General features: G+C 39.3%; 2 protein-coding genes across 2 annotated transcripts in view; one reads left to right on the top strand and one right to left on the bottom strand.

Moving 5' to 3' along the window:
* Window positions 1-13,989, top strand: part of OSGEPL1 (O-sialoglycoprotein endopeptidase like 1) — a 29,010-nt gene that overhangs the window by 8,256 nt on the left and 6,765 nt on the right. Inside the window, exons 6-8 of the mRNA XM_004701489.2 lie at window positions 3,940-4,070; window positions 4,191-4,262; window positions 5,484-5,590. Coding sequence (XP_004701546.1) covers window positions 3,940-4,070; window positions 4,191-4,262; window positions 5,484-5,562 — 282 coding nt within the window. The 3' untranslated portion in view covers window positions 5,563-5,590. The remainder of the gene's footprint in view (window positions 1-3,939; window positions 4,071-4,190; window positions 4,263-5,483; window positions 5,591-13,989) is intronic.
* The window catches only part of ANKAR (ankyrin and armadillo repeat containing), an 82,860-nt gene continuing 80,086 nt past the window's right edge, over window positions 11,216-13,989 (bottom strand). Inside the window, exons 21-22 of the mRNA XM_004701488.3 lie at window positions 13,417-13,463; window positions 11,216-11,481 (exon numbers count right to left, since the gene is read on the bottom strand). Coding sequence (XP_004701545.1) covers window positions 11,216-11,481; window positions 13,417-13,463 — 313 coding nt within the window. The remainder of the gene's footprint in view (window positions 11,482-13,416; window positions 13,464-13,989) is intronic.

The following is a 13,989-nucleotide window of genomic DNA, read 5'->3' as shown; positions in this document are numbered from 1 at the left end:
CCCTATGCTATGGTCAGTGCATTCCGCATGATAGCAGTGGTACTGCATCCCTATGCTATGGCCAGTGCATTCCGCATGATAGCAGTGGTACTGCACCCCTATGCTATGGTCAGAGGACTCACCAGGGGCCACAGATATTCCCCCTTCACTGAAAAGCACAAAACAAAACAAGCAATGTAAAAATAGGTCAAAAGGGAGATCAAATGGTAATATGAGGGGACACTCCCAAGAAACTGATGCTCATTTGTGTTTTGCTGTGAGGGTGATAGTACATTTGCAGTTCATTCCACCAGGTCAGACTGTTAATCAAATTTTCTATTTAGAGGTTCTGAAAAGATTGCCTAACTGTTCGACAAAAAAGGACTAATTTGTGGCAGATGGGAGACTGGTTTTGGCACCTGCTCAAGCAGCCATTTCAGGGTTCCAGTTTTGGGCAAAAAACAGCTTGCCTCCCCTGCCCACGCACCTTACTCACCTGACTTTGGTCCATGTGACTTCTTTTTGTTTCCGGGAATGAAGAGGGACATGAAAGGAAAGCAATTTGAAGACATAGAAGAGGTGAAGAAAAAAACAAGGGAGGTGCTGTCAGCTATCCAAACAGATGAGTTTGAAAAATGTTTCTAAGAATGGAATTGCAGATTTGACAAATATATTAAGTGTAATGGTGGGTATGTTGAAGGTGATGATGTTGCTTTGTAAAAAAATTTAAATACATAGCTTTGAAAGAAACAAATCTTGTTTTGGGGGTACCTCTCATTGTTCCATGTTTAATTTAACTACATTTGCTATAATCTACTTACAATGCTGTCTGATAAGATTATGACATCCCTCCACTATAATCAAAGGACTCACCAGAGGCTTCATCCACTTGTGGACTCTGCAAATGGACATTGAAATTCCACTGTCATCTATGCCTTCTGCAAACCAGGTGTTCACTTTTGTATTAGTCTAGGTACTTTGGAGAAACAAATCCACAGCGACTCATGTATCAGAGAGAGTTTTATGTAAAGAAAAGTTGCATCACGAAAACATCCCAACCCATTGCTGCCCAAGCCCACAAGTCCAACATTAACCCATTAACCCTACACCAGTCCACAAAGTCCTCCACCTCACAAAACAGAGGCAATGACACCGGCTGCAGGAGGAAAGCTGAGTCAGTGAACGAATAAGCATCTCAGCACTGGCAGGGGTCTCCACACAGCTGCTCCAGCACCCAGGACTGCATCGGAATAGGTCCATGTAGCTTCTTCTTGGGGATGTCTTGTAGGAAGTCAATCTTGCAAGCTGAAGCAGGGAACTGCTAAGGCAGCTGCACCCGGTGCAACCATCACAAAACAAGAGACCCGAGAACTAGAAAGGCGAGGCTCACCACCCATTTATCCCTCCGCCTTTCAATTAGCCCCACATGTGATTATCGGCCAGGCTGGCACAATTAACTAACTCAACTTTTTTAACTCTTATACCATTTCCTCTGGATTTAGATTTTATTCTTTACCATCCTTGGGTCACACGGACTGGTGTGTTTCTTCCATGTAGACTTAGTTGACAGCCTCATTTGGGTGGCTACTTGTTTGAAGACAAGCTTTTAAGACCCAAGCACTACTACTGATAACCAGATACCATGTAGTTTCTTCACACTTTCTCTAGTACACATATATGCAGTGATCTCTTCATGAGGACAAGCATCAAGCAAGGCCATGTCATAAGAACTAATTGTTGGCTCTCTGCTCCTCCTCGTGTGACAGGCAGCTGCCTCTCCCGTTCCCATGCAGTCCCAGCCGCATTCCGGAGACACGATGGTGAAGGTCAAAGTGAACGGATTTAGCTGCATTGGGCACCTAGTCACCAGGGCTGCTTTCAATTCTGGCAAAGTGGATATTGTTGCCATCAATGAGTCCTTCATTGATCTAAACTACATGTTCTACATGGCAAGTTCAATGGCACTGTCAAGGCTGAAAATGGGAAGCTTATCGTCAATGGGAAGGCCATCTCCATCTTCCAGGAGCGAGATCCCACCAACATCAAGTGGGCTGAGGCCGGTGCTGAGTATGTCGTGGAGTCCACTGGTGTCTTCACCACCGTAGAGAAGGCTGGGGCTCACTTGAAGGGCGGTGCCAAAGCGTGATCATCTCTGCCCCTTCTGCTGATAACCCCATGTTTGTGATGGGCGTGAACCACGAGAAGTATGACAACTCCCTCAAGATTGTCAGCAATGCCTCCTGCACCACCAACTGCTTAGCCCCCCTGACCAAGGTCATCCATGACAATTTTGGCATCGTGGAAGGACTCATGACCACAGTCCATGCCATCACTGCCACCCAGAAGACCGTGGATGGCCCCTTTGGGAAACTCTGGTGTGATTACCATGGGGCTGCTCCGAACATCATCCTCGCATCTACTGGCACTGCCAAGACTGTGGGCAAGGCTATCCCGGAGCTGAATGGGAAACTGACTGGCATGGCCTTCTGTGTCCCTACCCCCAATGTGTCCGTCGTGGATCTCACCTGCTGTCTGGAGAAAACTGCCAAGTACGATGACATCAAGAAGGTGGTGAAGCAGGTGGCCGATGGCCCCCTAAAAGACATCCTGGGATACACCAGGTTGTCTCCTGTGACTTCAACAGTGACACACACACACACCCCCACACACACTCTTCTACCTTTGATGCTGGGGCTGGCTTTGCCCTCAATGACCACTTTGTCAAGCTCATTTCCTGGTATGACAATGAATTTGGCTACAGCAACAGTGGTGGACCTCAGGATCCACATGGCCTCCAAGGAGTAAGAGCCCCCCTGGACCACCAGTCCCAGCAACAGCACTAGAGGAGGAGAGGCCCTCAGCTGCTGGGGAGTCTTTGCCCCTCATTCAATCCCCAACACACTGAGAATATTCCATCCAGACCCCTGAAGGAAAGGTGTGGGGGGCGCTTAGAGAACTCAACTTTGTCATGTACCATCAATAAAGTACACTGTACCCAGAAAAAAAAACAACTAATTGTTCTTAAATTGAGGCTAGAATTAAGTGGAAGCCCAAAATCCATTGATGTATCTATGGTTTATAAAGTCTTTGGGTCACCTTGGAGACATCATTGTCATTTTATGTTAGAAAACATTATCAATCATCCCCAAGTCATCATTTCTATTGCCATCGAGTCAATGCAGATGCCTAGTGATGCTTTAGGCAAGGTAGAACTGCTCCTGTGAGTTTCTGAGACTTCAAATATCACAGGAGTAGAAAGTCTTATCCTCTCCCAGCAGAGCTGGCTGGTGGTTTCGAACTGCTGACCTTTTAGTTAGCAACTCAGTGAGTACCCACTATGCATTTATAGTAACACCTATTTCTTGTGCAGGTATGGAAGCTTAATAGCACATCTGTACAGCCTGATTAGCATTAAAAAAAATTTTTCTAAGGCTGTATTTTGTCATTGAATTTAGAAAAAGGTTTCCAATAAAGAAACCAAATGTAATAACTATTGTCACTGTTTTTAATCATAAGATTATGTTCCTCTGATGAAATCCCTTTAAATGTGCTTTGATAATCTCTCTTTATGATTGTGGCTTAAACCTTAACTTTTGAAAAATTTAAAGTAGGAAAGTGTTTCAGTGGTAGTAGGTTTACTAAGTGAAACATTGCATGAATACTAAATGTAATAGTGTTTTAATTTATATAGTAAAAAATCCTTAGAAGTAAAAATCGCGTAGTCCAAATTATTGTAATACTATGTTCACAATTAAGAAATTCATAGATGAAAGAGATACAAAAGTATTAATGTTAATATTGAAATTATTTTCAAATTTTATATCATTTGCTCATTACTTACATATAAAAATGTGATATTTTCTTATTGCATAATGTTCATATTTCCTCCAAGCTTAGCTAACAGTTTGGTTCATAGTCATATATGAAAGTTGTTTATTTTGATCATCTCAACCCCTTCAGGTTGCATCTGGAGGCGTGGCAAGTAACATGTATATCCGAAAAGCACTGGAAGTTGTAACAGACCTAACTCAGTGCACTTTGTTGTGCCCTCCTCCCAAGCTGTGTACTGACAATGGCATTATGATTGCATGGTAAGCTGTGGAGTATATGCCTTGCCCTCTTAATTGTGGACATTACGCTTGCCATTTTATCATGATAAACCTACTTTCTTTAAATCTTGGAGTTACTTACTTTATTTTAATAACTTTTAGGAACGGCATTGAAAGATTACGTGCTGGTTTGGGCATTTTATACAACCCAGAAGGCATCCGCTATGAACCAAAGTAGGTGATGGTATTTCTAATCATTATGTAACTTATACTTTAGAAGTTAAAACCTGTAGTTTGCTTTTATATATGAGAAATTTATTGACGTTCTGGAAGTACTTAAAGGAGAGTCACATTAATTTCTTTCATTAAAATCACTAATTTCTTTCATGTCAAGAATGAGAAGTATTTTTGCTACAGGATCAAATTGTAAAAGTTTTGACAAATCATAGATAGAAACGAACATTGGATATTGGTAAAGAATCCCATCATTTAGGACCAGAATGGAAACCATGCCATCCGATTTCCAATATCAGGATCATCTCAGGACCAGCTAAGATATATTTGAGGAAAACGTGCAAAAGCATTCAAGTGTGAAGCTGGGTTGGAATTATTCTCCTTCACAGGCAGCTGAGAAACACCCCCACCACCACCACCACCCCCACCCCCTGACACACAAAATTAAATAATTAATTAATAGCTGTTTTCTGTAACTCTTTCTACTCCCAAATCAAAATTCCAAAACTTTTTTTTCCCTCTTTGCTATTAAATTCTAGTTTAACAGTTAATATTGGACAGGTAAAGGATGATTATATGTTATACTCCAACATAGTTCTGTTTGAATGTTACTTCATGTGATGCTTTAAGACTTGTAAACATGATACCTCATAGCCGTGCTGCGTGAATCACTTAAGGCTGGTCATAAGTGAACATTGTAGCATCAGGAGGAATCCCTTGTGTTAACAGAGTGGCCTAAGATAGAGTATGTCATCTGACCCAGCTGTGTCCTCCTGTGGTGGGAATATGATGGCCTGTTTCTTGGTTGGGCTCCACACAAGGGTTATCTTGTGCAACGTTGTAGAAAAGCAGATAAGAGGTCACATTATTTACTGAGGAGGAATATAAAGGGTGGGAGCTAAAGCCTCTTCCTGTCAATACTGTCAAAAGAAGATAAAAAGGGGTAAGTCAGGTTCTCAAAGTTCAGAGCAGAATTGACAGAAACCTGGAGAAGTTCTAAAATAGAGTGGCCACTTGTTTGACTGCAGCTAGAAGATAAAATGTTTTGACCCTTTATCTTCATCAGGATTTATACAACTTCTTTCTTTTTCATTTTAAAACAAATTTGTTTTTGATATTTGAAAGCAACAGAACTTACACTGTCAGAATTTTAAGCGGATATATTCTGTGGAACTGGTGACACAACATGAAAAATAATGTGATTGTGTGCTTGTTTTGCAGATGTCCTCTCGGATTAGATATATCAAAAGAAGTTGGAGAAGCTGCCATAAAAATACCACAATTGGTCATGAAGATTTGATGTTTACTTTACAAAAAAACCTCTACAGGTAGTATTTTGAACTTAAATTTTAGTCTCTATTTTTTATATCAAATTGTAGAAGACATTATATTAGTAATTCATCAAGAGTATCTTTGTTCATTCCATTTCTGTACTTAATCCTTAACTTTTTATGAGAAACTATATTAATGTACGTATTGTATTAATATATAAATTTATATATTATATAATTTATAAGACTGTAATTTTTATTATAAAAATCCAAAGTAAATACCCTCATGAAGGAATCACTGAAGATAAGGGTATAATAACTGAGTGTGGTGAAGAAATCAGATAGTGCCCTGACTTAAAAGTTTGTCTAAAATCAAGCACCCATCTAAGTGAGGTGATAGCTAACCTCACGAAGAAGCACATCAGCTTGTGTAAACCAAGGATTATAAGTAACAAAATTCAACATTAAAGGGGGAAATTTATTAGAGCTTAAATTATGAACACTAGTTTGCAGAAGGTTATAGATAACAGAGAAAGCCTGAATCCATTTGCCCAGACTCCGTGGGAAATAAGCCTCCATTGAATGCCATCAGACCATTTAGAGTACATCAGGAAGTGAATTATTTCAGATATAGTAGGTTAAAATTGAACATTTTATCATTTGTTTTCCCTTTCAGCCCATCCTTGTTTTATTGTTTTTTTCTTCTGCATCCTTTTGGATTGAAAAAAACTTAACTGATGTCATTGGACAGTTGTATAGTTGCATCACTCAAGCCATGGTAGTTTCCATTTGTTTCATATGCATGTGAAAGCTGGACAAGGAAAACTGGAGAAGAATTTGTGCTTCGAATTATGGTGAACAAAGTTGCATCTACCATGGGCAGACAGAGAATGAACAGATTTGTCTTTGTACAAGTATATCCAGCATGCTCCTTAGAAGGCAGGATGATGAGATTTCATCTCACATAGTTTGGACATGTTATCAGGGGGCCCAACCAGTGGAGAAGAAAGTGCTGCTTGGTGTTGTTGGGTGCCTTCAAGTCAGTTCCAACCTATAGCAACCTTAAGCACAACAGAGTGAAACACTGCCTGGTCCGGAGCATCCTCACTGCTGTTCCTATGCTTGAGCACATTGTTGCAGCCACAGTGTCAATTAATCTCCTGAGAGCCTTCCTCTTCTTCACTACTCTTCTGCTTTACCAGTGATGATGCCCTTCTCCAGGAACTTCTCTCACTTGACAAACGTGTCCAGAGGATGAAAGGTTCCTCTAAGGAGCTTTCTGGCCATACTTCTTCCAAGACAGATTGCTTTGTCCTTTCAGCAGTCCACGGAACTTTCAATTTTCTTCTCCAGCACCACAATCCAAATGCATTGATTCATGTATGTTGTTTTTTATTCAATGTCCAACTTTCACATGCATATGAGGCAATTAAAAGTACCATAGCTTGGGTCGGGTGGACCTTATTTTTTTACTACCACAATCAGTTTTGTTTATTTCTAATGTTAATCATTTTATTAGGAGCTCTTACAGATATTATAACAATCCATAACTCAGATTAAGCATAATTTACAATGGCTACCATCTTCAGTTTAAAAACATTTTCTTTCCTCTTGAACTCTGTTAGCAGCTCACCTAGATCCTCTCCCTTCTCCATTCTACCCCCCAGGAACCCTTATTATACGAGAGCATAGCCCCCCCAAAAAATGGAAAAAAGCTTCTCTGGGCAAAACTTTTGTAGTACATATTTTTCCCACTAGGTGAACATTAAGCAATTTGCTATGAGTTAGTGCACCCAGTGGCATAGCCTGGGAAGGTTCTCTCTGGTCACAGTGAATTTTTTTGTAAAAGCAGTTTCATTCGAACTTCGTTTTCTATGAAGGCCGACTTAAGAGAACAGTGCAGCTGTGAAATTTTGTTTCCTGCTTGGGAAAAATGCCCGAGAATCTTTGTGATGTTGAAAGTTTACAAGGACAGCGCTATAGGAAAAAAATGTATGAGTGATTTTGTTTCAAAAGAGGTGAAATGTTGATTGACAACAAACCTCATTGTGGACATCTGTCAACTTCCCAGACAGATGAAAATGTTGACTTGGGAGTTCATTCCACCAGGTCAGACTGTTAATCAAGCTTTTTAGTTAGACGTTCTGAAACGATTGTATAACTGCGACAAAAGACTAATTTGTGGTTTTGCCTGGTTTGCCACCACAATAATACACCGGCTCACGCAGCCATCTCAGGGTGCCAGGTTTGCACAAAAATCAGTTTGCCTCTCCTGCCCACACACCTTATTCACCTGACCTTAGTCCATGTGACTTCTTTTTGTTTCTGGGAATGAAGAGGAACATTAAGGGACAGCGATTTGAAGACAGAGAAGAGGTGAAAGAAAAAAACAAAGGGGGTGCTATTAGCCATCCAAACAGATGAGTTTGAAAAATGTTTCTAAGAATGGAATCGTAGGTAATCAAGCGGCCATCAAACTCAAAAGCAACAAAGCCCACATGGAAGAAGCCACCAGCCTATGCAACCACGAGGTGTCGAAGGGATCAGGTATAAGGCATCATCAGAACAAAAAATCTTACCATAGTGAATTATGGGGGGAGTGCAGAGTGGAGATCCAAAGCCCATTAGTAGGCCACTGGAGATCCCCTTGCAGAGGGGTCTGGGGAGGAGATGAGCCAGTCAGGGTACGATGTAACAACGATGAAAAATACAACTTGTTCTCTAGTTCCTAAATGTTTCCTCCCCGCTCCCACTACCATGACTCGAATTCGACCTTGCAAGTCTGGCTAGACCAGAGGATGTACACTGGTACAGATAGGAACTGGAAATACTGGAATCCAGGGCGGATGATCCCTACAGGACCAGTGGTGTGAGTGGCGAAACAGGGAGGGGAGAGGGAGAGTGGGTAGGAAAGAGGGAACCAATTACAAGGAACTATATGTGACCTCCTCCCTGGGGAATGGACAACAGAAAAGTGGGTGAAGGGAGACATCGGACAGGGCAAGATATGACAAAATGCCAATTTATAAACTATCAAGGGCTCATGAGGGAGGGGGAAGCGGGGAGGGAGGGGAAAAATGACCTAATGACGGTTTAAGTGGAGAGGAAATGTTTTGAGAATGATGAGGGCAATGAATGTACAAATGCGCTTTACACAATTGATGTGTGTATGGATTGTGATAAGAGTTGTATGAGCCCCTAATAAAATGATTTAATAAAAATAAAAAATCAAGTAAAAAAAAATGGAATCGTAGATTTGACAAATGTATTAAGTGTAATGGAGAGTACTTTGAAGGTGATAAGGTTGTTTTGTAAAAAAAAAATGTAAGTACTTAATTTTGAGGGGGTGGGAACGGGTGTGTTTTGTGCAGCCCCTCGTATATTTATTTATTTATTATTATTACCATAGCTTGCACCATCCAATGTATGCATTCACCTGCATCTGCAGTTTTTGTTATTCGTTCCCCTCAAGTGGGGTTATACAGTCATCATTGCTGTCAGCTCTCCGGTCCTGTCTGCCCCCCTCTCTTCCCGTATCCTCAGGGAATCATTACTCCCATTACTGTTTCTGAAGGGTTATCTATCTTGACTTTCATGCATCCAATACTAATTATGCAACATGTCTAACAAGACTAATGAGGTAAAACAAAGACTATAATAGTAGGGGGAGGAAATATTAAAGAAACAAGAGGATGGGTTTGTGATCATCATCAGGTGCACCTTATTGTTCAGAGTAACATCCTTGCTTTTCAGTACTCTCATGAGGTCTTGTCCAGCAGATTTACCTATGCAACCCGTCTTTTAATCTCTTGACTGCTGCTTCCAATAGCATTGATTGTGGACCCAAGACAAAATCCTTTACAACTTCAACCTTTTCTAAATTTATCATGATGTTAACTATTGGGCCAGCAGTGAAGATTTAGGTCTTTAAGTTGTAATCCGTGCTGCAGGCTGCAATTCTTGGACTTCATCAACAAGTGTTTCAAGTCCTCATCACTCTCAGCAAGCAAGGTTGTATCATCTGCATATTGAAGGTTGTTAAGCCTCCAATCCTGATGCCTCATTTTTCTTCATATAATCTGATTATTTGCTCTGCATACAGATTAAAGAAGTATGTTGATATGATACAACCCTTTCACACATCTTTCCGGATGTTAAACCATGGAGTATTCCCTTGTTCTAAGTTCCTCATGAACACAATCAAGTGTTCTGGAATTCTCATTTTTCTCAAGGCTATCCATAGTTTGTTATGATCCACACAGTTGAATGCCTTGGAAAACTCAATAAAACACAAGGAAATATTTTTCTGGTGTTCTCCGCTTTCACCCAAAATCCATCTGCCATCAATAATGATATCCTTTCTTCTGTGTCCTTTTCTGAATCTGGCCTGAACCTCCCTGTCAATGTACTGCTACAGCCTTTGTTGGATGATCTTAAGCAAAGTGTGCTTGCATATGCTATCAATAATATTGTTCTATAATTTGAGCATTCTTGGGTTTTGGAATGGATGCAAATATGAATCTCTTCCAGTTAGTTGGCTGAGTAGACAACTGAGTGCTTCCAGTGCTTCATGAGCTTGTTGAAACATCTCATTTGGTATTCCATCACTTCCTGGAGACTTGTTTTTTAACCAATGATTTTAGTGCAGCTTGAACTTCTTCCTTCAGCACCACTGGTTCTTGCTCATCTGTTATCTCCTGGAATGGTTGCATGTCGACCAGTTCTTTTTCTATATTCTTTCCATCTTTCTTTAATGCTTGGTAAAGATGCTTGGTAGACCACCAAAAAAAAAAAAGAGAGAGAGAACCTGCAGTAAAATGGACTCAAACATAGCAATGATTATGAAGTGGCACAGGACCGTGCAGTATTTTCATGCTTTTTAGCAAGGGGTTACTATGAGTCAGAACTGACCTGATGGCACCTAACAACATTACAATCAGAGTCCACATAAACTATGAAAGAAAATTTACCGCGATTTCTTCTTACGGTCACACACTTTTAAGATCGGCAGTATATACTATTTTTAATACATGTAACTTCGTATACATGTTCTACACAGCCCCGATAAAAACTGGGTAAGATAGCAAGATCCTCATGGCAGGAACTGAGCAAAGTAGACAGATAAAAAGGGGGCTTCCTTTAAAGGAAAAACTGAAGCTCAGCTTATGTTTCTGTATTGCATCAATCTACCACTGTAAAATATGAGCAGGAGGCATCACTAAAACGTGCTCTTATTAGACACAGAATATCCTTAGGGCAAAACCATGAAGAATACTGTGGTATTAAGCCACAAATATCATCATCAAATGTACTCTATAGAGATTAGTAAACACTGGTGGCCACATTTTTAGTTAGACTTCAGTTATTTTGATGAGCAATTCAGATTTTATTTTTAAACAACTGCTTTGAAAGGGTACATGTCACGTTCTAGAAGCCTCATGCGTTGGTACTGTTTGTTATTATAGTGAGCACTGAAGTGAATCAGACCTATTTAGCCCAGCATACCAATTTTAAAATATTGCTACCACATAGATTTAAGAGTAGATGTTTTATTACAGAAAATTTTACTTATTTTTTAACCATATTTCTGCCTGATGTTAAATTTCAGTAGGCATGCTAAGGAAAAGTTGTTTAGTGTCAATATCAAGAAAATCCATTTTAAAGGATTGCTCAGGAATCCTTTCAAACTACATGTTTGTATAAGGCATCTGGAGGCTCCACGTTGACATTTTGCACATGTTTCCCAAGTTGACTCAAAACCACTATTCTTGGTCTTGAGACTTTTATAATGTCTGACGAAGATGAAGACAAAAAAGAAAAAATATTATGAGAAACAGCAGCTTCTTTTGTCTTTCTGAAGAGTCCCATGAAATTTGTTACAGGAGGTAATAAAGTCAAGGAATCTTTTGGTTGAATTTTAGGTATTAATTTTCTTCGGTGTTCTTTTCCTAAAAATAAGAGAACCACAATTGAATTTCTCTTTGTTAAGCCTAGCTATAGTCTCATTGCTAACAGTTTTACATAGTTTTTTCCCCTTACATTGTTAAAAACATATTGAGAACAGGTCAGTAGAGTCCAGACTTTCAGATTTCAGAAACTAAAAGTGTGGACTATTACATGGTTACCAATTTTTTTATTATGCCCAAGTTGACACTAATAAAAGAACAAATACCAATTACTGTAAACTTCAGTTTGCAAAAGGAAATTTAATACCAAAAGCAATTGGAAAGGGCAGTATCCAAAAATCATGGGCTTTACATTCAATGAAATAAATTGTATAAGAAGCTTGTTATATTTTCACAAATTAGTGAAAATTCCCTCAAACCATTTCTGGTACCAAGATCACCATTCCTGATACCAAGATCATTGTGTGGAACTCAGTATTGACATTTGTGTGTGTGCATAAATTACTCTTATCCTGAAGAATTCCTATAAACAAGTGGACATTCTTCTACCCATGATTTTTAGACATAGAGCCTGCCACACATGCCCAGCTTCCCTCAGTTACTCCCTGAATACATAAAGTTAGTTCTTTTTCTCTTTTTACCCTCTCCTTATTCCCTTTCAATTTGTGGCTCCAGCAAACTGATTTTGACTTCTGAATGATTCTTTTGACTATAAGATAGTACACCAAATAAAACTGATTTTGCTTCTACTCTAAGCACACATGAATAAACACTAAGCATGTTCTTGAAATCAAGAAATAATTTGTCTTCCCTCCTTCATGAGATAAGTGGTATTATAAAATCCAGGTACTGTTATTTGCAGTCCTAGACTACTGAGAAGTCATAAACTGTACAAAACTGTACAGACTATCCATGGAAAACAAGGCTTCTGCCAAGTATATTAGATGAGTTGTACATGAAACAGTACAATAACTAGAATAAAATATGTCATATTTACATGTTTAAGCCGTGACTTCTAAGCATGGCTTGTGAGAAGAAGCAAATAGTGATGTCAATTCGTATTAGTGGATAAGATGCTAAAAGAAATGGTTAACATAGTTACAGGACTGTGAATTATTTAATACAGTCCTTCTAACCATAGTCTCTGTAACTCCCACCAAAAGACTTTCCCTTCATGGGTCTGGGTAGCAAGGTGTAGGGGAGATACTGATAGTATTAACGATTCTTGAGGGTGTTTGTTACCAGGATTCATTGTGATTGCCATCATGCTACGTATAAAATAAACCATCTCAGGAGCAGGGTGAGGGGGATCTCACAACCAGCAAGAACCAAGAAGGTAGTGCATCCTCTGAATCCCAAGATCCCTGTGCAGTGAACTTGCATAACTCGGGAGAGAGCTTTGACATCAGAGGCATGACAGAGCCGCCAGCAGCAGCAGAACAGAATCCAGAGCATGAGACAGAGCGGTGGACTCCCCAATCCACAGAGCAAGTAAAGCTGGGGGCTTTTGAGCGAGGCTGGCTTAGAGAGTGGGGTACCTCTGGGTACATAATTGGAGGAACTGGGCTTGCTGACCCATGGGAGCTGAAGCTGAGTGCCTTCAAGTTGAGGCTTACAGCAGAGTGGCATGCCCTTTGGTCAATTAATAGCACCTGTCCTATCTGAACAACTCTATCCTGAACTTTTCCACCTAAAATATAACCTGTTAACTTCCATAATAAACCTCACAATCATGATCATTGTGGGTTCTGTGTGATCTTTGCAATTAATTATATAACCTAAATGAAAACGTAAAGTGCTATGTGAGACGGTATGTCTTACAAATGGGAAGATATTCTAAAGAGATGAAATTACAAGAGCAAAAGTTCACAAATACATTTTAGATTGCTTCTCTATTTTGAATTTTCAGAAATGGAACACAGAACTTTAAAAGTCAGAAGTATAAGATAGTAAAGAAATTAAAGAAAAATCAAGTACCTTTTTTAAAGAAAGGAATTATAGATGGTCCTCCATTTTTTTCCAGACTGAAAGGAAAACATTTTTATTTAAAAAATTGGAATATGTAAAGACTTAGTACATCCATGTATCATCATGTTCAATGCCAAAGGTATAACTCATACATGCTATCTGTTTAGCATCCCCAATTGGAGACTGGTTTTGCTATTACAAAGCTGTATGATTATCTTGTTCACTAGATCATGCATTAAAATTTTTTATCTTGCATTCTGTTGACCAAATATCTTCATAACTGAATTACAGGTTTATCCATTATGTAGTAATTGATATTCAAATAATGATCAAAGATTATCCTGAGTCACCTGAACATTCAATTGTATTGTTATAAAGAATTAGAATAAATGTTTATTCAGCTTATTATGGAAATACTATTTTTCTGAATAATCATATCTTACAAAACAAAATGATACTCATATTTAAAGAAATATAAAAGTCTGAGATACCGTATGTCACATATCAGACCAAATTCAAAATCTGACAACACTGTTGGTAAACTCATACATTTCTGCTGAGTGTAAGGAGGGTCCTGGGAAC

Source organism: Echinops telfairi, unplaced genomic scaffold (genome assembly GCF_000313985.2).
Source record: "Echinops telfairi isolate 266 unplaced genomic scaffold, ASM31398v2 ScPeMD7_3;HRSCAF=10, whole genome shotgun sequence".
In the NCBI taxonomy this organism is placed as follows: domain Eukaryota; kingdom Metazoa; phylum Chordata; class Mammalia; order Afrosoricida; family Tenrecidae; genus Echinops; species Echinops telfairi.
Note: the sequence above shows the minus strand (reverse complement) of the source record. Positions and strands in the feature narration are given on the sequence as shown.